Source organism: Phyllostomus discolor, chromosome 9, assembly GCF_004126475.2.
Source record: "Phyllostomus discolor isolate MPI-MPIP mPhyDis1 chromosome 9, mPhyDis1.pri.v3, whole genome shotgun sequence".
In the NCBI taxonomy this organism is placed as follows: Eukaryota; Metazoa; Chordata; class Mammalia; order Chiroptera; family Phyllostomidae; genus Phyllostomus; species Phyllostomus discolor.
In genome coordinates, this window is record NC_040911.2 from 42,746,785 (window position 1) to 42,773,469 (window position 26,685).

Consider the following 26,685-nt stretch of genomic DNA (forward strand, 5'->3'; position numbering starts at 1 on the left):
AAATTAAGGGAGTTCATCATCACCAAGCCCTTATTCTATGAAATATTAAAAGGACTTATCTAAGAAAAAGAAGATGATCAAAAACTATAAACAGTAAAATAACAACAAACTCACAACTATCAGCAACTGAACCTAAAAAAAAAAAAAGAAAAACAAACTAAGCAAACAACGAGTACAGGAACAGAATCAGAAAAATGGAGATCACATGGAGGGTTATCAGTGGGGAGGGGGACGTGGGGGGAAAGGTACAGGGAATAAGAAGTATAAATGGTAGGTACAAAACAGACAGTGGGGAGGTTAAGAATAGTATAGGAAATAGAGAAGCCAAAGAACTAATGTGTCTGACCCATGGACATGAACTAAGGAGGATGGGGACTGTAGGAAGGAATGGGGGTAGTAGACAGAGGGGGATAAAGGTGAGAAAAGAAAATGGGACAGCTGTAATAGAATAATCAATAAAATATACTTAAAAACAACTCTGCACAGGTTTGGATGGACATTTCCTATGTTGAGAAAGCAAAGACGAGGAAAGAGAAGGGTGGGTCTCCCAGACTAGTCTTATGACTCTTGACCACATCCTATATGCAAAATCAGTTCATCTTGATCAAACGTCTTGTGCCCATATGACTGAGCATGGTGATGAGGGAAATGGACCTGCCTGCTGTCTCTGTAATGATTGCCCTTCCCCCCATCTGGGTGTCCTGGGGCTCAGCAGGCTCACTGCTTCACGAGAAGGACCCCCAAGTATAGAGCCTGATGAGCATCATTTATCATGACCAACAGCGAAGGAATTGATGTTATGAAGTGATTCTCTTTGCATTTTTGTTTTAGGTAAGTTGGTCACACAATCAAGAATGTAAGCTAGTATGGAGTAGTTTTTATTTAAAAGCAGAAATTCCTTTAGATTGCTATTGAAAACTGCGTTTTCAAGTGCTTAAGATGGTGTCTTATAAAGAATTCACACTTGCAGCGTTCTGCCAGTTATGTCCATATTATTGCTTATAGCTGGGACCAGATGACCTGCCCAATTAGTTTGTTTCCTAATGTGCTTAAGCTCTCTGTCCTCAGGAAGCTCCTGGGGGGCTTTCTGGTTCGTGAGTTTGACGTGTCCCTTCCTCTGGCTAGAGAACAGGAAGGGAAGATGTCTCTGGGTCTTGGCTTCAGTTCTTCCTGAGAGCCAAGAGCCTTCTCCCATCTTCCGAGAGCAGCCCCACACTGGGTACATGTGGGCTTGTGTCTAGAAAAATACATGTGATAAACATTACCTCGCTTAACTGACTGTACATCAGAAACCTGACACCCTTCATTGAACAGGAGTGCCCGAAGCTGCGTAAACACAGCACCCATGTCAGTTTTGGCAAATCCTCAGTATTTTTGCACGATGCCCAGCATGGAACAGATGCTCAGAATAAAATTTATTTACTGATAGATGCCATTTATAGCTGATTAATTATAGTATAGTATTGCAGTCATCTCAATGAGAAATTGGTCCTCAAACTCTGGGACTGGAATGCAGCATCCTAGTGTAACTATGATACAACGGAAAAAACAGATTTGACTCGATCAGTTCAACTTCACTCTCAAGTCTGAGAATTACCTGTATCGAAGAGAAATGGTGATTGTTAGCTGCTAGTTTTAGATACACACACAGGCGTGTGTTTCTTCATTTTTTCCTTCTGTCACTCTCCTTCACTTCTGTGCTCTGTTTCTTCCCTATGACACTTCGTGAACAGAAATGGTGTTAGGATGAGGAGGTTAGTAGAGGCACACAGAAAGATACAGATTGGTTACACAAGTTAGCTTTTTATCTTTTTGTTATTTTCCCTTCAGGGTGGCTCTTCTGAAGGCTGGGATGACTTCGGCTCATTATTTGCATGATCTGCTATTTAGAGAGTTCATGGACATACTACGTTTGTCCTTACATGGTATAATTTTCTGCTTGGATCTTGCAAAACTTCTACCTAGGGGCCTTTCTTCCATTTGCAAATAAAAAGACCCAACATCCCCCATCAAATACATCAGAAATAAAATAGGCCATTGGCTTCATTTAGTCGAGTAGGGACTAAAGGCCTTGCTGTTATCTACATAATTCACAGGCAACAGTGTCCTGTTAGCTCACAGATATTATAGTTAATCTATGCAAATAACCTCACTCTAGTGTTCATTAGATGCAGCAGGTGAACTTAAATATGTACTGTAATGCTGATAGGAAAAGAAAGTTCAGAAGAGGACATCTCAAGCAGAGACTGAGGTGGCCTTTCAAAAATTTGTGTAGTGTATGTTAGAACCCGGGGCTGCGCTCCAGAAGCTTGTGGGCAGTGGCGGGGCTGTTGCTCCCGCTAGCCTTGCTGCCCTGCACGTTGACTTGGAAACTGTTAAATGAATGGATAAGGCAGAAGTGGGTGAAGAAAAAGAAGAGGATCCGCGTTCATTTCCTTTTAAACTCTCCTAAATCCAAGTGTGGGGAAATAACCGCGTCTTGCCATTAGAGGAAATCCGAGCCGCCTGTGATAAAGGACAGATAAAGATGTCCCTCGTTCACCCCGGGAAGCCGGCACCCATGCACGACGTGAAGACTGCGACTCACCGGCTGCTGCCACTTCCCGAGGGGCCGGGGGGGCGCGTCCGTTGGAAGGTGGTAGGCGGAGTTCTCTGGCTCCTGGGAAGAGACCAAAGGAATGAGTAATTGGAAATTCTGTAATATAGACCCTTCTCCCAAACCCTTTGGCCCTTTCACCCCAAACCCCTGCTGAGAGGCAAGGGGACTGGAGACATGGAGTCGTGGTGGAGGGAGAATCACGTTTCCGAGAGGGAAGTGAAATAAAGAGGGCGGCACCCGGGGGGACCTGTGCGTCATTGAGGGACCGAGCAGAAACGCGGGCGCTTTCCACGGGGGTGGAAAAGGAGAAGTGGGAGCAAGAAGCCAGAGAGGGCAGCCGCGGAGCGCGGTGGGGGCGCCGCGAAGCGTCCCAGCCTCCAGTCTTCTCCCGCCGCGCTCCTGCCAGCCGCGCTCAGGATCCCGCAGGCGGGGCGTCCGCTGCACACAGAATGTGGCCTCGGACACGGCCCCGGCCCCGCGCGTTCTGGCGTTGGGCGCTGGCCCTGCTGGCCCTGGGAGGCGCGGGGCTGTGCCAAGCCGGCCCGCAGCCCAGGCACCCCGCGCGGCCCAGTGCCAGGAACAAGTAAGTGTGGGGCCCTCTTTCCTCGAACCCAGGACGTCGAGGCTCCTTCCCAGAGTCCTGGGCCCCCGCCTCCTCCTTCCCGACCCGCGGCCGAGCCCAGAAACTGCCCTGCCCGAGGTGATGAGCAGCAGCTGGGTGTCCCCCTGGGGCTGCTCCTGTAGGGCACCTCCTCCCGGGTGGCAGTGCACTCCAGGGTCGGCACGGATCCCGCGTGACCTCGCCAGCGCTTCAAGCCTTGCTGCTCTCGAGCGGTGGTGCGGTGGTGCGCTTTGGTGTCCCGCAGCGCAGAACGCTCAGAAAACTCCTCCCAGCAAATTATTGGAGTCTCCGGGGTGCTTTTCCCTGTCTCTTGTAGAGAGACACGGTGCCGGCTCTCCAAAGGCGCACTGGCGCACCTTCCAGAGGTCGGCTTTGTTGAGCTCCCGCCTCAGCTGGGGCCACGACCTCCCTGACCCTGGCTCCGTCTGCTGCTGTATCAGCATGCCTCCCTCTCCTCTCCCCTAGCTCATTGTTCTCCGGGGTATACACAGTGCCCCTCTCCCTCCCTCTTCTTCACCCCAGGAACTGGTGCGCCTACATCGTGAACAAGAATGTGAGCTGCTCTGTGCAGGAGGGAAGTGAGAGTTTTATTCAGGCTCAGTACAACTGTGCCTGGAACCAGATGCCCTGCCCGTCCGCGCTCGTGTAAGTCCTGGAGAGGAGGAGCGGGCGGGGTGGGCCGGCCTGGACGGGGCGGGGGAGGAGGGGGTGGGGTCCGAGCCCTGGGCTCTCGCGGGTCTGTATATCCGTTTCAGGGCGGGTGAAAACTCTGCAGCTGAAAAGTTAGATCGCAGAGCGGGGTCCCGGGCGCGCCGGGGTATTTAAGTATTGTTACCCTGAGTGAACGCTGAGGATGCGCAGGATTTGTTCGTGATCACCAGGGCGCAGAGGGGATGGGCAAAGCCCCCACCCCCGCCTCATGTCCCGTCCCTCTCTCTCTCCCCAATTTTATGACTAACATAAGGCAGCTGGACCTAATTAGATCCATATTGTGTGTTCTGGGGCTTACAGATATTCCAAGATATATACTGCTAAGAATGTTTAAATGTAGGATTATCTGAGTGTCCTAAAAGAGACGAGTGGTTTTTTTTTTTCAGGTTTTTTCCATGAAACTGACCTATTCCAGCGTTGTAGGTCTCTAAAGTCCCAGGAATATCTTGCTTAAAAGTGTGTCGTCGTTGTTTTTTTCACTTTAGTTTCGGGGATTGGCTAAGAGGTTGTCGTGAGAGAAAGGTTCTTAAAGATAAGGTGAACAATTAATCATCTTTTTGCTTAGAAAGTTTTCACCATGTTAAAAAAAAAGGAAGCCATAGAGTTACAGATTCTGTTAACACATCACACTCATTCAACGGTCACCCACAAGTCTTTGTGTTTTTGTATAAATCAGATGTCAGAGGATGAGCCCGAGTGAATGAATGGCTGCTGGGGAACACATGTGATGGTTGAAATTAATTGTTTTCCCCTAAGAATAAATTGTTTGTCTGAGAGCGCAGTTGTCATTACAGCAAAGAATAATAGCCAGTAGGCGGATCTGTCTTTGGCAAAGCAAAGGGACAGATTGAAACTTGCACGCCAGAAAACTTCATTCCAGAAGGCAGATGAACCTTCAGGCATGTGGGGTACCAGAGGGCCCTAAGTCACCCCCCATGCGCTGCTGTCGGAACTGCAAACAGGAAAGGGATAATTCCTCTCAGGTCAACAATTTAGAAGAGATTCCCACATTTTAATACACGGGAAAACGGGCTGCAGTGGAATTGCTGGCTGCTCCATTGAGTTGGGTAGATCGTCAGAGGGGCGCAGTCCCGTCATGCTGTCTGCATCTCTGGTGGACACCAAGCAGACCGCACAGCCTATGTTTAGCAGTCAGTGATTGGTAGATGTTAGGGTGGTCAGTGATGCGGGCTGCGAAAGAATTCACAAAGAGAAGAAAGTGTAGAGAATAAAGTTTTTATTCACTCCCCAAGAAAGGAGAGGGATATGGTGGGGAGAGATACACCAGCATGGAGGAGTGGGGGCTTTGAGCTTTTATTGGATTATAATTGGATTAAAAAAGGGGAGGTTGCTGCTGTTCCTGACCCCTGGGCTTTTGGGGGTTGTAACAGAGGCTGCGGTTTGTTTCAATGTTATCTTCTGCCTGTGGCTGCAGGGAGCCCAAATTCAGTTCTTGCTTCCAATAATTCCCAGTCCTGGGGACATAAGCTCGGAAGAGTAAGATGGCAGTCACGTTTAACAAGGTCAGAGGCCGGCCCAGCATCTGGCTCCACGATAGCAAATGGGGCTGGCGTTATCCTTTCCGTAGAGACATGTAAGTGTTCATTACAATTTGAATTACTTTCTATAAAATTAGGTTTGTTTATCAGGAATATTTCATTTGTTTTACACCAGAATAGAATTTTGTGGTTGCACTAACCTTAATGTTTACTTGTGACAACTTAGAAATAAATTTTATATTTGGGGAGATAATACTTTTCATTTAAATGATTTTATTTATTAATTTTCTGAAATTATTTTAGGGCTTGGAAAAATCCAATGATGATTTAATTGTTGTATTTGACCAAAATTCAGTGTAACAAATTCTCTCTCTTCGGTGGGGAGTGAGTCACCGCCAGGTCACCAGGTTGGTGAAAGGCATTTGGAGCATATTTTTGCCAACCAATGGGAAAGGCAACAAAAATCACTATAAAAATGACAGATGCTCCTATTGTTTTATTACACAAAACCAAAATAAATGATCTTGGTATTTTTCTTCAATAACTGTAAGGAATTCAAGTGTGTTTTTTAAAAATACTGCATTGGAAGTGAAATTTAAAATATAAAAACAGACTATTCTAGCTGATCGAGCTGAAAATTTTGAAATTAACTTAGGCAGTTAATTCAGTCTTGACCTTTTTCTTACTGTTTTTTTTTTAGCAACAGGGAAGGAATGGTTTGTGTTTCAACTATTAAATGTTTTCTAAATTTGGGGAATTAGTAGGTGAATGAAAACAAAGGGAGAAACATTACCTTTTACGTATTTAAAAGAGAAGGAATCCCTGTTTGACACGGAATTTCCCAGGTTTATCTGATGAGCCCAGAAGCCTGAGTAACCTCTCTCAATTCACAGGCACTATTAGGTGAGGTCTTCTTTATTTCAGCCTTAGGCCCTGAGACCTGTGGAAGTGAAGGTTCTTGAAGGTGACTTTCCCCGTGGTTTTAGAAGCACAGGCATGCCTTCTTTTATTGCACTTCACAGGTGTTGCATTTTTTTATAAACTAAGGGCAAGACCATCAACCAGCAAAAAAATTATGTCTCACTTTATTGCAATGCTCATTTTACTATCGTGGTCTGGAACTGAGCCCAGTGTCTCTAAGGTTAGCCTGTAGGGGCTTGGAGGCTGGCCGAGATGCTGCTCCTAGAAATGCAGCTTAGCATCTGGTGACAGTTGAGTGTCTGGGGATGGCAGGTATGAGCCAGGGAGACCTTAATACAGTTGGAGCAGAGCAGGGTTGTTAGGGGCAGTGGAGGGAAATGAGGAAGAGAAGCCAGGCCAGGAGAGAGAGCAAAACCAAGATTTTAGAGGCGGAAACTGCATCTTACAGACCCCAGGAGGAGAGGTCCAGGAGGCCGAGGGGTCCAGAAGGGCCAGATGTGTTAGCTAGCAGGAAGATTTGCTTATGCAGAAAGAGGCAGTTTCAGGTCAGTTTCAGGGGTATAGGCATTGTAGCTCCTGTGAGATTAAAGGAGGACCTCAGTTGTACCCAGTTACCAAGAATCAAATGTGTTTAAAAGTCTTTGGTGGAGAAAGGGAGTTGACAGCAGCCAAGCAGATGAAGAACTTTTTAAAAGAGAGAGAACTCCGAATGTTTTAGGAGAGAAGTGAAGAAGCCAAAGGGAGAGGCTGGATATGCTCTGAGACTGAGGTGGGAAATGGCCACGAAACAAGGGGCCTGATGGGGAAGTTCCCACAAATAAGAGGAGGATGTCTGCGCCCGGTCGCATCACTGTGTGCTAAGCCTCTGTGGGCATTTCCACAAAGATTAGACAATGGTCCGCTGGCGTGTATGAAGAGCCTTAGATTCCAGGCTGCAAACTGCATATTGACATGTGAAACTAGGAGCAGAGAGGGGTTTTATATGATATGTGGGCATTTCGAGTAATTACTTTTCTGAAACTGTAAAGACACTTCCAAGTGTCAACCACAATGTTAGGACATTTTATTCTATTTGTTAGTTTAATTCTTGCAACAACCATTCAAGATGATTACTGTCATCTCCATTTTATCAATGAGGACACAGACAGGAGATATTCCCTGACTTGCCTGTGGTCACGTGACAGTAAGTGGCTGAGCTGCCTCCAGACCCAGGGCTGCTGGCCTTTGGGGACTGCCCTCTGTCCCTGTGGCGATGGAGAGTGCACATGTGTGTTTTAATGTGTGCCTTCAGTAGACTGCACAGTAGTGAACTATAAAGAACATTTATACCCTCCTTCATGCAAGGCAATTCCCACTCAAAAGTGACTGAGAACTGTTTGGAAGGCTTACTGTGGTGTCCCAGGCCTGACTTGGTGAGAATATCTCTCTGGACTGCATCATCAGAATGCGATGAGCCCCTTTATCTTCATTGCCTTCCGTTTTACAGCACCCGTGGGGGCATTATCCCCATTTTGCAGGAGGGCAAGTAGTTAGGAAGCAGCAGAGCCTGGATTCAAATCTAGGTCTGTTACTGTTATTTCCAAGCCTTCAGCTCTTCCCACTGCACACCCACACAACCCCTTGCTGTCTAAACCCACACCCTGGGATGAGCACCCGCCCAAAGGGTATGTGTGTATGTGTGTGTGACACCTGCGCTGTGACGCTAGCACCTCTGGAGACATGGGAAGGGTCGGGTAACAGCCTTCTTAGGGCCTCTCTGCATAGTTTGGTGGTGTTTGGATGTACCAGTGGTAAAAACAGCACTATCTTTCTTCTCCTTCTTGGACTAGGCATTGTTTCCTTTCATGCACCATTCATGCCTCGTGGCAGTAAGTCCAGAATTACATAACCACCCACTCAGCCTGCAGTGGTCCCAGCCCACTGATGTTAGTATTGGAGACATTTGGGGGCATCCTGTGTGCAGAGCAGCTGCCTTGCTGGTGCCTTGTGGTTGGATCCGAGGATCCCAGATGTGAGACAGGACTATCGCCCTGCAGTGGCTTCCCTCCCGACTCTGGGCCGAGGTTCTGCAGATCTAGCTGCCTGCTCTCGGACACCACAAACTGACAGGAGCTTATCAGCAACTACCCACCCCCGCCCTCACCCTCTTCTTGGGTGTGTTGCATCTTAGAGAAATTTTTCCTATTAGCTCTTAAAAAAGATCCCATCAATTGGGGGAGGCTTCTGGATGGGGCCAACTGAAGGGACCTGTGATGCTGTGATAACAGAGTAAGAATTTGTGAATTTGCAGCAGGTGTGAGTTTTAAGTGCTTAGTTTCCACAGCTCCTGTAATCCTCTGATTCCAATGGGAGCAGATGGCCATTCAGCCGGAAGAAAAGTTGTCTATTAAGGAGTAATCTCAGCCAGGAAAAGCTCTCTCTCTCTCTCTCTCTCTCTCTCTCTCTCTCTCTCTCTCTCTTTTAACTAAGAACACTTCAGACTGGGGAAAAACATAACAGCTTACATTTTCTGGATATAATTCTACATTTTCTGCATTGCCAGGAACAGAATTCTGTTCAATTCAAAACATACCTCTTGTGTGTATAGCTTTGGGGGAATTCCCTGCCCCCCATTTAGCTTTTAAACAAACAGCTTGTGATCAATTGGCTGTTTTGAGCCTTTCTCCTGGGTGCTGAGGGAAACTGGAATGACTTGAGGGCGCTTGAGGGCGTGTGGGGCAACACCTGCCAACAGAGGCACAGAGACAGAGGCACCCAGACCCCAGAGCCTGGTGCTGCCCGGGGACGTTTTCCTCCTTGGGTTTTCCATCCTTAACTGCCTTTGGGGGTGTATCTCCTGAGCTTCTCTGGACTCCTCAGACCTTCCTTTCAAGCTTCTTTGACCTTTTACTCTTTCCCCTTCTGAGGTTCCCAGTAGATAAGATGTAGAGCACTTTGGCATTTCCAGAGCACCTTCACTTGTGTGTGTGGTTTTATTTTTTCCTCTCAGCACAAGCTCAGCCAGAAGAATAGATAGGGCAGAGACAGGACTGTTGGAAAAAGAATTTTTACAGTTATGGGCTATATTTTCAACTTTACCTTCGAGAAAAATTATTGGGATTCAAATAGAGGTTATGGCCTTGAGAAAAAGTTTGCTTCTTGTCAAACCTCATTTTAGTCCCATTGATTGGTCTTCTTCCATTGATCTATTCTTCCATGTTGGCACTTGGTAAGTGAATTAAAATTCTGAGGTAGGCACCCCCTGGGGCAGGCCCCAGAGGCTGCTGGTGTGGCCGACATGTTTTGGAGAGGAGGTGAGAAACTTGGCTTCTGGCCTGAGCACTACCACCACGGAGCTGTGTGACTTCAGGCAAGTCCCTCAACCTCTCTGAGGCACGGTGTCCTGGTTTCCTCATCTCTGCATTACCAGAGAGGCAACATAGCTGACACAACTTTGACAAAAGCGCCCTATTGTACCTGCGTAAGGTACACCTAGCAGGACTGTCTATGCATACGCCTCTTCTCATTGCTTTGTTTGAAGTGTTGTTGCCTCTCAGGCGATCTTATCTTTCCGGGTTTTGATTTTGACATGTTAGAGAAAGACTGAAGTGCTAAAGAATGAAATAAATTCAGTGAGCTAAGATAACAATTATGAAATTAAAATGACCAAAATTGACTTTCACACATGAAGTTGAACTCTTAGGGACTGCTTTGGAAGCAGAGAGAAAATTGCAGTCGCCACAGTGGGCAGGCGCTGAGTGCCCACGGTAGGTCAGTAGAGCGAGGCGAGCGGCGTGTTCCAGGCTGCAGCTGATCCCAGGCCATTTCCCGAGTGCAGGAAACTGCTGATCCCAGGCCATCTTCCACCCAGACACTGGCACACGGCTTTGTTTGGTTCTTGACTTTTAGAACAAATCCTCTTCCTCAGGTTGGTAATATTGAGGTGTTACTTACAAACGTTTACTGAGTGTGAATAATGCGGTAGACACTGTATATGACAGTTAAGTGTTCTACATACCATTATTTACTTATTTATTTTTGGGAGTCAAACAATTTTATTGAGGGTCAAAGGGCTGCGAGGACGAGATCCGATGTGCTCACCCAGCAGGGATTTCCCCAGCCTCACAGCTGCCGAAAGCCCACAGAACTGGTTTTTAAGACCTAAAACTGAGAGACTGTGCCAGTGTGCAGATTGCTTTCAGACTGTCTCCCAAATGTTTTCATTTATTGTTGGCTGCAACACTTTTTCACTACTCAGAACTGATTGCTCCTGTCCGAAATGAAGCAGGTTTCTGGGACTTCGAAATAACAATGAACTGCTTGATAAAATGATGCCAGAGTGACTTCTCCTTACGAAGAATGATTTTCCTGGAAGGGCCAAGATAGAAATACAGTAGTTTTAATGTGATAGGGGTTCACACTGGAGGAAAAACAGTGACATGATTAAAGTGAAAGTCACCCATAAGTTTTCTCCTTTCCTTCCTGTTTTACAGTGGTGATGGGCGTTGAAAAAAGTGGGGAGGGTTCAAACTCACCAAATTCCTGCTTTGAAAATGCTGTAGAAGCAAAGTTTTCTGGGTGTGTCAGGGCCCAGCTGTACTTTTTATTTGTTTCCACCTAAGAAAATATTAGATGATTAGGAAATATGCCTAAAATTATTCTTTGTTGTGTCAGCCTTTCAGGACAGTGTACTTTATGTGTTTGGTTAAAAGAAATTTGGCTAAGAGAGAGATAGTTTAGGTGAAGCCTTCTCGAACTGGTCATCTTTTTTTATTATATTTTATTGTTTGTGCTATTACAGTTGTCTCAATCTTTCCCCCTTTGCCTCCCCCACCCAGCCCCCCTACTCCCTCAGGCAGTCCCCACACCATTGTCCATGTCCCTGGGTCATGCGCATATACTGGCTACTCTGTTTCCTGTGATGTACTTTACATCCCCATGACTATTCTGTAACAACCAATCTGTACTTCCTATTCCCTTTGCATTTTTCACCCAGCACCCCATTCCCCTCCCATCTGGAAAACATCAAAACCTTCTCTGTATCTATAATTCTGTTTCTGTTCTGCTTGTTTATTTATGTTCTTTTATATTCAATTGTTGATAAATATGTATTTATTGCCATTTTATTTATACTTTTATCTTTTTCTTCTTCTTAAGAAAGACCCTTTAATATTACATATAATACATGATTTGGTGGTGATGAAGTCCTTTAGCTTTTTCTTGTCTGGGAAACACTTTATCTACCCTTCCATTCTAAATGATAGTTTGTTGGGTAGAGTAATCTTGGTTGTAGGTCTTTGCTTTTCATCATTTTGAATATTTCTTGCCAGTTCCTTCTAGCCTCGAAGTTTCTTTTGAGAAATCAGCTGACAGCTTCATGAGTGCTCCCTTGTAGGTAACTGCTTTTCTCTTGTTGCTTTTAAGATTGTCTCTTTGTCTTTAACCTTTGGTATTTTAATTATGATGTGTCTTGATGTGGGCCTCTTTTGGTTCATCATGTTTGAGATTTTCCATGCTTCCTAGAAATGTATGTGTATCTCCTTCACCAAGTTAGGGAAGTTTTCTGTTATTATTTTTTCAAATAGATTTTTAAAAATTTTTATTTATTTATTTTTAGAGAGAGAGAAGGGAAGGAGAGAGGGAGAGAAACATCAATGTGTGGTTGCCTCTCTTGTGCCCCCTACTGGGGACCTGGCCTACAACCCAGGCATGTGCCCTGACTAGGAATTGAACCAGCGACACTTTGGTTCACGGGCCTGCACTCGATCCACTGAGCTACAACAACCAGTGCTCAAATAGATTTTCAATTTCTTTCTCTCTCTTCTTCTTCCAGCATCCCCATGATGCAAATGTTGGAATGCTTGAAGTAGTTCCAGAAGCTCCTTACACTAGCCTCATGTTTCTTTTTAATTCTTCTTTCTTCTTTCTTTTCTGATTGGGTGTTTTCTGCTTCTTTATATTCCAAATTACCTATTTGACTCTCAGCCTCATCCACTCTACTGTTGTCTTCCTGTAAATTATTCTTCATTTCAGATAGTGTATTCTTCATTTCTGACTGGATATTTTTTATGGTTTTGAGGTCCTCACTAAGTTTATTGAACATCCTTGTAATTTGCATCTAGTAGATTGCTTCTCTCCATTTTAGGTAATTCTTTTTCTGGAACTTTGTTCTGTTCTTTCATTTGGGCCATGTTTCTTTCTCTCCTCATTTTGGCAGGCGTCCTGTGTTTGTTCCTATGTATTAGGTAGAGCTGCTACATCTCTCAGGCTTGGTAGAGTGGCCTAATATCGTAGGTGTTCTGCAAGGTCCAGTGGCATAGCTTCCCCTATCACCCAATCTGGGTAGTTGAAGTGCGCCTACCACGTGGGCTGTGTACACACTCCTCTTGTAGTTGAGCCTTGATTGCTGTTGGCACATTTAAAGTTAGCCACTGTCTATGTTTTATCCAGGGCCACGTGGCATGAGCTACAAAGTGATCTGCAGATGGCTGCTACTTGTATTGGGCTTGGAGGTGCCCAGAAGAGGCCAAGCTATGACCCAAGGCTAAAGTAGCAAGAGATATAGGGTTCACTGAGGCCAGATGCTACTTATTTGAGAGAAATTGGGAAATTCTGAAGCATGAGCCACGACAAGCCATTTGTATGGAAAAGCCACTGGAAACAGGTTAGGTGGGCTGGAAATGTGAATGGAGCAGGGTCTCAGGGAAACACCAGGGTGGGGCAGTGTGAGCCAGGTTGAAGGAATCTCAGGTATGGCATCTGCCTTCCAGCTCTGTAGGGGGAAGGCTCAGAAAAAGAACAATGGCCTTTGCCAACACTTATGTGTGGGAGAAAGCTGCCACCAGCTTTCACCCTGATGCCGGACACTTCACTTCCTCCTGGTATGCCTCTGGTGCCTCTCAAGCTGCTGCTTCAGTGCTGAAGCTCAGAGGGAGTGAGTCTGAGTAAGTCTGTGCATGGGCCCTTTAAGAGGAACTGCCTGGGACTCCAATAGTTTCTGTCTTCCACATTGTCAATCCCCACTGCTTTTTAGAGCCAGAAGTTATGATGACTTATCTTCCTGCCCCTGGAACTCTGGGCGGGGGGACATAGTGTGTGGCTGGGACTCCTAGCTCCCAAGAAATCCCTCCCTATTTTTATCTGCCTCACATGAGTGTGGGACCAGCCCATTCTGCATCTCTGCTCCTCTTCCAGTCTCGATGTGATTTCTTCTTTAAACCTATAGTTGTAGGACTTCCATTCAGCTCAGTTTCTGGAGGTTCTGAATGATGGTTATTCTGTAGCTCAGTTGTAGTTTTGATGCAGTTGTGTGAAGAGTCAAGCCATGTTTACCTATGCTGCCATCTTGAGTAATTTCCTTCAAACTTGTCATTTTGCTATGAGTCTTCTCAATTTTTTCCTAACTTTTCCAATCTTCACATAGATATGTGATTATATAGTACCTGCCAAATGCATGGGTATAATCCAGTGATCTTTTAACAGAAATTTGCTCATAATCCATTATAAAACAAGGTACTAGAGATTTCCCTCTTGCCCTTGCCAGTATGGCTGTTGGTTGAAACATTGTCCCATAACCAAAAGGTTGTGGGTTTGATCCCCAGTCAGGGCACATACTTAGGTTGTAGGTTCAATCCCCAGTTCAGTCACATGTGAGTCCCAGTATGGGCATGTACAGGAGGCAACCAATCGATATTTCCTCTGGCATTGATCTTTCTCTCTCTTCCTTCCTCTCTCCCTTCCTCTCTTCCTCCTTCCCTTCCTCTCTTTCTAAAAGCAATGGGAAAATGTCCTTGGGTGGGGATTAAAAACAAAAAATTTCCCTCTTGTTTCATTTCCAACATCTCAACAGAGATGCTATTAAAGGATCATGAGATAAGGGCCTAACATTTTCCTAAACTGTAGTGGTGAAAATGCCACTTGCTTTCTGCTGAGGCTTTTCCTCATATCTTGAAAATGTAGCTCAAGAGCTGCGGTGGTGATTGCGCCAGCACTCAGGGAGGGGGCGAGTTTCACAATCCAGTCCTTCACTGGGAGATCTTTTCACCACTACAGTGTTTCCCTGGCTCAGTCCATTTCAACCCAAAGAGTTCTCACATGCTATTGGAATGAGGGCCTTGGCCAGGAGGTATAGTTGAGGCTTTCTGAGAATTCTAAGTGTTCCAGAATCTTGAGTCTGTCCTACCATCCTGACAAAGTTCAGGCCTGGTTTGTGTTTCAGAAGGCCTATGCTGGAGAGCCTTCTCTGCTTTCAGCTGGGCAGCAGCTTCCAGGACAATAACGCCAGGCTAGAGCCCCCTTTGGTTGTGACAAATGATGTGCCCTCTTCCCATTGCGTCATCTTCTGGCCACGCAAGATATTTAGGAGTCATTTTGTCCCATCGTTGCACAAAACAGCTAGAAAGATGTAACACAGATCCCTCACTCACCCGTGGTACAGCAGGGGAAGCACAGACAGCTTTCACGGCTTGTTTCCTGCACCAAATAGCAAGGCATGCGCTAAACACTCCTTTCCAGAAGTGTCACTGGGAAAATAGTTATCCCAATGAGCAGATTGTCTGATTTTCAAAATGCTAATTTGTGTTTTTGATACTTTGTGTTATTTTACACAAAATGGCAATTGAAGGTGGTTATAAAAAAATTCTGTTTTGACTGTCTTTCTTTAATCATTGACATATACCTTTAAAAATGCAAAAATAAATATAAGCCCGAGTTCCCAATAAACAAAACAATTGGCTATGTGTCTGAAAAGTAATTCAGTACATTAGAAAAAAATCTTTAGTTAAATTCTCATTTTGAAACTTTGAAATAGACTCAATAATGCTTGTTTTGGTTTCCACTTAATAGAGATATATTTTGGGTAGTCAAGACTATCTAGTACTTTGCTTTCACAGTCCTGAAGAGATTTTTAAAAACATCCCTATGCAAAAAATAGTTGTTTTTTTAAGCAGCTTTCACTGAGATACAATTTAGAGAAACTGTACATATTTAAAGTTGGAAAATTTAATTTTTTGACCCCTGAAATCAACACCACAATTGAGATATTGAACATTTCCATCACCAAAACTTTCATTACCCTCCTTAATAATCCTCCCCTCCAGTTTCCCTCACATATTCCCTTCCCAGGCTGATATGAGTTTGCAATTTCTAAAGTTTTATGTAGAGTTATACAATACATACTGTTTTTATGTTAAAATTTTTTCATTCATCAGAATTGTTTTGAGGTACATCCATTTTGTACTATGTATCAATTGTTGCTTCTTATTGTTGACTAGTATTCCTTTGTGTGTTTATACCACAGTTTCCATAGAGCAGTTGTTTTGTAACTGAGGACTTGTGAAATACTGAGTGTAGAAACTCATTTATAATGATCATAAGGTTACTTCTTGGATTTCTCTGAAGACCAATTGAGGTGGTAAATATATCACAGATGTAGAACACAATATAAAACAGCAGTGAAATTTAAAAAAAAACACATTTCACATCAATAGCCCTGGAAAATGTTGGATTGAGGCTACATAATTAGGATAAGCCACTTTGAACTGGCAGAAAGCTCAGTGGGTTAAAGAAGACTACTGATTCTTCGAAGACTGTGGGTTATGCGGTTTCATTAAACAAATATTTTTGTGCAGGTCCTGTGTCTGGCACAGGACTAGCAGGGAACTTGACCTCTCTGTTGCCCTCCAGAAGTTCACATCCTGTAAGTGAAATGAGACATAAACAGAAATCATTACAAATAAAAGGTAGAAAGGAGAATTGCTACAAGAGAAGCACAAACAGCTGAGGATGTTCAGAGGTGGAGGAAATTGTTTCCAGCCAAGAGGAATCTGAGCACTGGTTTGTGGGTGGTGACATCTTGGCAGGGCTTTGATGGGAGGTTCTAGCTGCATGTATGCAGATGTGAGAGGATCCAGCGTACACCAGGAAAGAACAGGAGCAAGGGCCGAGAGGTGGGAAGTGAAGGGACAGCCACAGTGAAGAGTAAATCAAGGCGTCGGCGTGGCTGGTTTCTTCTGAGTGCCATGAGGGAGGGCCCTGTTCCAGGCCTCTGTCCTCGTCATGTGGATGGATCTCCTCCCTCTCTTTACAATGTCTTCCTTCCGTGTGTGTCTCTGTCCAAATTTCCTACTTATACAAGGATGCCAGTCATCATGGATTTAAAGCCCATCCTAATGATCTCATTTTAACTTGATTACCTCTGTAAAGACCTTATTTCCAAATAAAGTCAGATTCTGAGGCACTGGGGTGAGGATTCCAACATATCTGTTTGGGAGGAGGGAGTATAATTCAACCCATAACAGCTAAGGTTAGGAGGTTGGGCTTTATTGTTTGGGCAAAGGAGAGTTGTAGAAGGTTTCTATCTGGGACACCATCAGAGGTGTGCTTCCAAATGCTGATCTGGCAATGTGCGAAAGATTAATTTGAGAGGGGAGAAACTGGGGTAGGCATGAGAGGTGGTGGGAGGGGCCTACTGGGAGATGGGCCACAGTACATGCCAGACCTGAGGTGGGTGTGACCTAGCTATGGAGAAGATGAGAAGCAGCAGCACAGTTCGAGTGTCTGGGTGACTGCCTCTGTGCTTAATGCATGATTAGCACTGGGTGGGTCTTGAGGAGATGTGAAGATCTGTCACTGAGCAATCTGTGTAGTATGTTGTCCAGACTATTGATAAAAAGGACCACACATTGCAAAGGAAGGCAAATTAGTTCATGGACCGTCATTTGGAGATTATGGCAAGATTGCTTTTATCCATGGGACAATCAGGACCTTATTATTCGATTAAGGACCTCATCGATTTTGGTGATCAGGAACCAACTGTCATCTTCTATGAAAGCAGTTGAGTCTGTTAGTATAGAATAAACTCATATTTTTAGTCTTACTGCAAGTTTTCCCTTATGGTATGTGTATACACACACACACACAGTTTATAAACCTCATTTATATTAAGTTTTATAGTTTTACAGATTTCACAACTATTGTATAACTTTACTCTTTCACTATCTGGGAGGTAGAAAAAGGGCAAATATAAATCCCAATTTATATCTGAGGTAACTGAGGACCAGAGAAGTTTTGGGGTCTTGTCTAATTTAACTGGTCTTTGGCTGAGTTGGGACTTTAACGGTGACTCTTGTTATGGGTAGTAGAGTTGGATGTTATTCTCCATATGGCCTCCATGTAAGTATGATTGTTCCATGTTGGATACTGATGGCTCAAAGAAAGCCATAGTGTGGTGCCGGGTCCCACCTAGTATGCACCTAAAGGATGTTTGCTGAATGAATGGATGAAAGAGAGAGCGTGTGGGTCGTTTCTTTGTTTTCTATTGAAACTACTTAAAAAAAAACAGTTTAAGGTTGAGGGAAAGGTACAGAGATTTCCCATGTACCCTCTTCCTCCATATGTGCACAGCCTCCATTACGAACATCCTGCCCCAGAGTGGTGCATTTGTCACAGCTGACAAACCTACACTGACAAATCACTATCACCCAAAGTCCATAGTTTACGTTAGGGCTTATTCTTGGGAGCTCATGTGTTTGTAGCCCATCTTCCCTCCCATTGTTAAGAATTGTGTGCCTGAGTTTGGTTTTCAGTTTTTAGTCACAGAGACCATAAGTTTGAACAACTGTCCATGGCTTGCATTTTTAAAATGTGATATACATATATAGTCTTTGAAAATAATTGTTGATAATGAATGAAAATGCAACAGCTTGCAGCTAAAACAAGGTTTCAGATATGATGGATTCCAATTAAATCAACCAAAGTAATGACATAAATTATAATTTAGATTTCTGAATTGGCTGTCTTGATAAAGTCAAATTAAAGGAGTTCATCATCACCAAGCCCTTATATGAAATGTTAAAGGAGTTTATCTAAGAAAAAGAAGATAAAAAATATAAGTAGTAAAATGACAATAAGAACACAACTATATACCTGAACCTAAAAAACAAAAACAAACTAAGCAAACAACTAGAACAGGAGCAGAGTCACAGAAAAGGACATCACACAGAGGGTTATCAGTGGAGGAGTGGGATGGGGAGAGAGAGGGAAAAGTTACAGAGAATAAGAAGCATAAATGGTAGGTAGAAAATAGACAGGGGGAGGTTAAGAATAGTATAGGAAATATAGAAGCCAAAGAACTTATATGTACAACCCATGGACATGAACTAAAGTGGGGGGATGCAGGTGGGAGGGGTGTGCAGAGCGGAGAGGAATAAAGGGGAAAATCAGACAACTGTAGTAACATAATCAATAAAATATATTAAAAAATAAAAATAAAGGGTTTTTGCCAAGATAGAAGCCTACATTACTCTCTGTGACGTGAGACAGCTTTATTTTATGAGGGTTCAGATTACACAACTATAAAGACTGGTTTGGTGTTATAGGGAGGATACTGTGACCAAAGATAGAACTGCAATTTGAAAGAGTTAAATACTAAAAATACAGGAAATTACTTTAAAGATTAATTTTGTGGCTTTTTTCAAAATTCCATGCTTGCTTGTATATTTTATTTGCAAAAATTGATTGAAGTCAATTTTAGTGAAGTCATTGGGTAGTGGGCCAACTTCGGCCCCAGTTTATTAGGAGAATGAGAACCACTACTTACACCGTAGATTTTATTGTTTTATTGATTTAAATGAGACAAAATAATACCATCCCGCAAAGCAAAGGCCACCGGTTTGATTTCCCAGTTGGGGCACATGTCTGGGTTGCTGTTCCGTCCTGGTTGGGGTGCACATGAGAGCCACCTGATTGATGTTTTTCTCACACTGATGTTTCTCTCCCTGTCTTTCTCTCTCTCTTCCCTTTTCTCTAAAAACAAAACAAAATTATACAATCTATATAATTTTTCTTAAAAAACCCCATATTTTAAAGAAATGGAAAGTAAGCCACATATTTTCAACTCGTTCACAGATGCCTGTTGGTCCCCTCTTCATTCAGTCTCCATATATTTGTCTCACTCTCCTCTAATTATATGATTCAGTAACAAATTTGTCCTTTTAAAAAAATTATTTTAATAGTTTTTCAAGTACAGTTTTCTGTCCTTTACTCCCATTCCAGCCCACCCACCCATCCCTCCCTACCTCCCTCCCACTCCCCCCGCCCTAGTTTTTGTCCATGTGTCCTTTATATTTGTTCCTGCAAACCCTTCCCATTCTCCCCTGAAATTCCCCTGAAATTCCCTCCCCTCTCTCCTCTGGTCACTGTGAGCCTGTTCTCTATTTCAGTGACAAATTTGTCCTTTATTCAAGGGAAAACAACTCATAGATTGGGGGAGTACAGTGCTTCACAAGCAATGGAGAAATATTTCCACCATTTTTCACCAATTTTCCAATATTTCACCATTTTGCTGGAGAAATATCTGGCACTATTCCTGGGGGATTTGGAGCATGTTTGACCTTAAACAAATAGAGGGCCAGATATATCTCCAGCAAAATGGGTTAATTTGGGAACAAAATAGAATGGCAGGTCCAGAGAAACAAAGGAGAGGGACACTCTTTTATGGACTTGGGAAGGGCTATCCATAAACAAAGAGTCCATTGGAGAAAACTGAAAGCTGGAAGTATAGTGACTTTCATTGACTGAGTCATGGCAGTCTTCCATTGGCTTTGCTGTTAGTGGGCAAGGAGTATAGGTTACTGTCCGAGATGTAAGGTACATCTCTTCCTGTTGGGGTCAGTTGTGCATGTTGAGGGATACATGTGAGTATCGCCAATTCTAGCTTCCTGACTCCATTTTAAATGAAGTTTCTGTTTATCCATTTTCACAGGCAAGAGTGAGTTTTATAAAGCATTAGAGGAGGCAACATAGAAAAGGGCCTGATTGGCTGGGGTTGAATATCTGACCTTATTTAGAAAGATCAAGGAACAAGGAAATAGGTATAGAGCCCAGAGCTGACTTGGCATTTGGGGATTGGCTAACTGGCAATGCTGTGTTTCTGGTCAGGTGGAGTATTTACATGAACACAGAAGTTTAGTTTGCTGCTGTGGCACCCTGGGCAGGAGCAGCACCGTCTGTGTCTAGAAATGTCTTTCTATGCCTCTCAATTTACAGGAACCATGGATGCCCCAAAACTTCCCTCTAACCTGGGACAATTCCCAAGGCTTACTGTCCTGTAGCCCTTGAATACCTGGGTTCTGTGGTGATTCTCTTAAAACCACATGGGGTTGGCCAAGGCAGGGAATGCCATACCCTCAAGTTCCCTAAGGAAAATCCAGCCCCACATGTCTGCCTGAGTAGTGAGGACTGTGCTGAAGAGTGCTAGCAACACAGATGGCTTTAAGGACATCCCAAGTATCACCACCTTGGAAAGCCATTGGCCACCCCAAGTCTTCTTGGAGGAAAGTTCTTCCTCTGTGGCCTACTGCTCCACTACCGTCTTCTATTTAAAAGCAAATAAGCAGCTCTGACTGGGTAGCTCAGTTGTGAGAGCATTACCCCAATATGCCAAGGTTGCAGGTTCGATCCCTGGTCAAGGCACTTACAAGAATTAACCAATGAATGCATAAATAGGTGGAACAACAGAGTGATGTTTTGCTCTCTCTCTCTAAAATCAATAAAAATAAGTAAAAGTAGGTAAGCAAAATTATTATTTTTGTCTTGCTAAATAGCCCCCCCCCACTCCCTATCTGTCCATACCTTAAGGTCTTGGAATAGGGTGGGTTGTGGCAGCATCTTTCAAAGAAAAACAATGCTCTTCCTAAGCAGAGTGCAGGTGAATGAAATGTCTCCATGCCGTGATGTTAAGTGTGGATTTGAAAACAAAGTAATACTGGGTTAGCCTGGATAATGTGAGAAATATGAAACTATGTTATAACGTTTTAGTCTTTTTCCTCCCAATGTGATCATAAATTAGAAAAGAAATACAAGTGTTCCTGTGTTTTCAATTCCCAGATTATTATTTTTTAACTGAGAATGAATTGGCCCAAAGAAAGAAAATGTTTTTATATCTGCAGAGAAACTCATACTGTCTCAGGGCTTTCTAAGCTTCCAAGTGACTTCCACTAACTTAACAGGTGTGGCCTGTGTAAGAGCTTGCCAGCATCATAGTCTTTGCCCAAAGGTCTGAAATAAATACAGATGGGATGTCAGAACTAATTCCTTTCCAGTATCAAAAAGCAATACTGAGAACACGGGATGAGTAGCTGCAAGTTGAAGCGTGAATGGAGGATATGGAATTGAGGAAGAAGAAAAAGCAGGAGGGTGACTGAGACCCTGAAGAGAGAGGGATGGATGTTGCAAACCCAGTCAAGAGAAACACAGGAAAAAGGCTTTCGAAATTACTGTGACTCTGGAGGAGAATTTGAGAAAATCATTGTTACACTTAAAAAAGAGGAAATAGTCAAAGTGGAGTTATTTGGTGGTTCCAAAAAGAAAGGTTTCGATCCCCAAACCATGGGTAGTTATATTTGTGGCGAGTATCATGCAAAAGATGCAAAAGGCAGAGACCAGGAGGTGTCCTCACAGCTCTCACTATGGGAACACTTGAGTATGAGTGCAGGGAATGATGAGGGAAGAGCCTTCTGTGATTTGACTCCAGGAATGAGGAAACATGATTTAAGTTTGGGAAGTAGAATAGTGTAGGGTTTTTACTGGGGGAAACACTCTGCAGCGGCAAAAGAGTTCTTCGGGAGAATGTGGTCCATCAATAATCTTGGATTATTCAGCCCTCCAGAAAGCCCTCACAGTTAGCTGGGGCCCTGGGGGATGCCCTGCACTCGCTGCACTCCTCCCCACTGAGTTTTGTAATGTATCTCCCAAAGTGAGGAAGTTAAAGCTAAGAATGTGGACTCATTGGAATCCATGCACAGTCTGTATTTTATGGTCTGGACGCACCCTGAACTTGGAGATGATATCATTTTTAGCAATGCAAGTTTGTCAGAAGATCCGGATTGCTCCTATAGCTGAGTTGGGCTGAGCTTTGCAGTTGAGCCACTGAGCTTTTCTTTAATCATCTTTCTTCAGGACTTCAGAATTGCTCTATCCTCAGGGGTGGGGGTGGGGGTGATAAGTTGTGGAGGAAAATTTCTACTTATTATACTGTATAATCAGGGTAAACTACTGAGAAGTAAAGAGAATTTTAGGTTTTGAAATCTAACTTGCTACACTAAGTACATAAGGAAATGAATTCAAGAGGAAACGGAAAAATAAGCAGCTTACAATTGTGGTTTCTCCAGCAAATATCTTCTTTGTACTGGAAAACAGACAGTCTTCTATATGCACATCGCTTTGGTGTAAGATCTGTTCTTTTAAAAATGTGTACAAAGCTCTATTTATATGCACTCTGATTTTAATCAGCGCTCATCCATCTGACTTTTAGATTTATTAGATACATTTTGTATTTCAGAAATACGTTTGCTCAAGCATTCTGGCTTTTAAAGCTTAGGTGGATTTTCCTAAAAACTCAAGAAAAATATTTTACATTTTTTCCATGTTATTATTTTCTCCACTCAGAGATCTAATTAAGAATGTGTAATGTAGTGGAAAAAGATAAGATGGAAATTCTGGTTTTGGTGTTTGGAGGGCTTTAACCTGGAAGAAAGCCCTTTGATTCCTTCACTTTAGCTCTTTGGGGAGACTCTTTCATACTGTGGGAAGTTAGCACTGGAAGGGTCCTTGTGGATCAGAGTCATGTCTTCACATTGCAGAAACTGTCTTTGTGGACGCATGTGGTTCAAATGGCCAATTTTTGATTGGACTCAAATGCAAGTGTCTCTTCCACAAGTGCAGAGCCACTTTTCTTTCAACACTGTTGGGAAATCACTTCTAATTTCAAACTTGTAGCCTCTACTGCCTGACCATATTTGCTTTCGATAAATGGTTATTTCAATTAAAAACTCATGTATTTATTCATTGATTGATAGAAACCCAAAAATAGGAAAAAAACCCATTTGTCACATGTTGTTCCTAGAAACCTAGTCCACTGTTTTGTCTATTCTAAATTGAAATATGAGCACCAAACTTTTTAGAAATGAATTACCATATGAAAAGTAAGGAAATTTTGACACATGCTTACAACACAGATGAACCTTGAGGATGAAGGGGATCACGATATGCCACCCCCTGTCTATTAAAGTTGAAGCCATTGAGAAACAGCAGACACAAAGAACTCTCTGCTCTCCTCCTTTCTCCCTAGAAAGCAGTGTGCAAATGTCCCCCCTCTCCTGTACCAGGATGAGGAGAGTGATCTTTGTCACTGAAGACAAAGAGCTGGCTCTGACATGAGGCTGCATATGCGAACTGTGCTAAAATAGCCCTTATCTTCCATTCGTTCCCCACATACAGAGTCTGGCAGAAGTAAGGCTTGCTTGACTATGGTTGGTAGAGTGTACAAATGTCTCACATAAGTTAAACAGTGATTTGAACATTTCATCTAAAATGTCATGTATTGTGCTTGAGTGTGATACTGTTATGTTACAGAATTACATTCTTATGATTTTGTAATAAAAGGTTTTGTAATTAAAAGGGGGTGTAATTTGTGCCGGACCCTGTATTTCCTAGTCACCTTCCCACAATTGATTACCCCTCGAAGCCCAAACCCCCTTTCCTTTGTCTACTCCTCCACAATTTACCACCCTTTGTTAGGGTATATGAGCCCTGAGTCTAACCACTTCTTTTTAGGATTATTTCACTTCTTTTCTGTGAAGCCCCTGTACACATAAAAATATTAATAACATCAGTAACATTTGTGTGTCTTTCTCTTGTTCATCTGTCTTTTGTCAGTTCAGTTCATAGGCTCTAGAACAAATCTAAGAGGGTAGAGGAAAAGTTTTTTCCTTCTTTACAAGGACATTATCCTAAGTGAAATAAGCCACTCATGAAAAGACAAACACTCTATGATTCTACTTATACGAAATATTTAGAGTGGTCACATTCATAGAGACAGAAAGTAGAATGGTGGTTGCCAGTGCCTGGGGGGGAGGGAATGGGTTAGTGTTTAATGGGTACCTGGGTTTGGTTGGGATGACGAAAGTTCTGGAGATGGATGGTGGTGATAGTTGCACAACAGTGTGAACACGCTCAATGCCACTGTGCTCCTAATAATGGCAAACTTAATGTACTATGTATTTTACCACAATTTTTCAAAATTGGTCCTGGCTGGTGTGGCTCAGTGGACTGAACACTGGCCTGCAAACCAAAGGGTCGCTGGTTCAATTCCCAGTCAGGGCACATGCCTGGGTTGCTGGCCAGGTCCCCAGTTGGGGGCACATGAGAGGCAACCACACATTGATGTTTCCCTCTTTCTTCCTCCCTCCCCCTCTGTCTAAAAATAAATAAAAAATATTGAATTACTATGGCTGGAGTGAACTGCTACTCTGTGGAAAACTTGGAGTGGTAGCTGAATGCCAGATCACCAAGTTTGTCCTGGTGAGCATTTTGAAGTGTGATGAAATGACTTATCACCTTTACATGCTAATTTTCCTTGCCCCAGCTAGGTGGTTAGTTCTGTGGGCCCAGGGTGCTGCCTACCAGAGAGAGGGAAACGCCTCTTCTTTCTGGCTCCCTTTTCCATCCTCCCAGTCCCATTGCATTCAATACCGTGCAGAACTACACATGCAGAATGAAGCAAGAAGTGTTGGTCCCAGGTTTTGGGGGCAAGCCAGTGACTGCAAGAAGGAGAAGAGTTTACTAGAAAGTCTGTTTTGGGGAGAAATCTTTGTCAAGCTGAGTGTCCCCAGTGGGCCACTGTGCTTTCAATTTGTGTAGTTTTAGCGGTTTGTGTTAAAATAAAGTTCACATACATCCTAAGTGCAGGGCAAAGGTCCTTTCCTTGTGGAACAGCTGTCTAGGTGACCCTCTGCCAGTGACGTGTGGTTATTTATCAGACAAGTGTTCTACCAGCAATTCTAGGATGTGGGAGGAGAAAAGCAGCCAGTGGGTGTGAGGCAGAAACCATAGATGCACAGATAGATGTGTGCCACCACTGTTCCCCTGACAATCTTGTGACTCTCTAGGGCTGTCCTGTCCAACGAAGCGTTCTGCGATGATGGCGATATACTAGCCACACGTGGCTGTTGACCGCTTGAAATGTGGCTAGTGTGACTGAGGAACTAAATGCTTAATTTTATTTAATTTTAATTAGTTTAAATGTAAATAGTTGCGCATGGTTAATGGCTACTTATTGGACAGCACACTTCTATGGCACGGGGTGTGTGATTCTTACCCAGCTTATCATGATGGGAGACCCTGAAGCTTGGTTTGGTTTTGGGAAGACTCAGAAATTCACATCTGCTAGGAGCTGGACTTGAGGATAATTCGGGAGTGTTTAATTAGGACATTGGACTTCCCAAAACCTTGTCAAAAGTAGAACTACTACCATTAATTAATTATTGTTTGATTAATCAATTATTAGTTGATTAATAATTGTTTATTGAGCACCTACAACAGGATAGACACTGTGTTTTTAGTGGGGATGGTGTAGAGAACAAAATCCATAGGTATTCTTGCCCTAATAGGGTTTACTGTCTGCAGGAAAAACAAACATTGAACAAGCAACGCAAGTGTGAATTGAAACAGGTTTGGGAAGAGAACTCACCTCAGGTCAGTAGGAGGGAGTCTTTGTGGCACTGATGTCAAATGCAGACAGTCATTTTGTCACATTCTGTTTTTCACTCGTGTGGTCCCTGAACTCTGATTCAGCTTTTTCAGTTCTTTTCTTGCTACCTTCCTTCTCATTAGAATTTCCATGGCCAATCTGGTGCCTCTAACACACAGGCTGAACTCATGTGGTGATCCCTTGTTTCCCTCAAAAAGACTTTCAGAGGGAGAGGAGAGTTTGGGTGAGTGGGCATGGCTGAGGCAGGGGTCCGGGGCAGGCTCAGACCATGGGGCAGCTCATTGCCACAGCCCCCAGGATGTGGAGGCATCTAGGGATGGCTTCCCAAGGGACAGGATGCTGTTACAGTCCTGACCAGAGACTGGGATGGGGGCCAAGGCTGCAGCCTGAGTCAGCTCTCCAGCTCTCCCAGCACCTCCCAACAGACCGTCCCTTTGGCTGTCAGTCCCTCATTTTGGTGCCCCAGTTGGTGCAGCTGGGTTAGTATTTGCTGAGCATCTCTGTGTGCTCACAGCCCAAGGGCCTGGCAACGCTTGGGCTGCTTTGGCTCTGCTCACTTCCCTGCCTGATCATCCGGCCCTGGCTGCCTCAGAGGGCTGATGGGTTCCCTGGATCTGGGGCTGCTTCTTAACTCTGGCTGCACCTGACAATAAATTTGGGACTTTCTGAAAGGCACAGAGACCTGGGTGCCCCATGCCCCCAAACCAATGAAAATTAGAATTTTGAGGGGTAAAGGCCTAGGCATTTTTGCAAAGCTTCTTGGCCAGGATATTGTCCTGCAGCACTTTGGTTGATTTCCAGGTCA

At 43.8% G+C, this 26,685-nt stretch overlaps 1 protein-coding gene across 1 annotated transcript in view; it reads left to right on the top strand.

Annotated features, from left to right (window-relative positions):
• Positions 1-2,707: 2,707 nt before the first annotated feature.
• EMILIN2 (elastin microfibril interfacer 2) overlaps positions 2,708-26,685 on the top strand; it is a 59,318-nt gene continuing 35,340 nt past the window's right edge. Inside the window, 2 exon segments of the mRNA XM_036009252.1 lie at positions 2,708-3,182; positions 3,744-3,866. Coding sequence (XP_035865145.1) covers positions 3,049-3,182; positions 3,744-3,866 — 257 coding nt within the window. The 5' untranslated portion in view covers positions 2,708-3,048.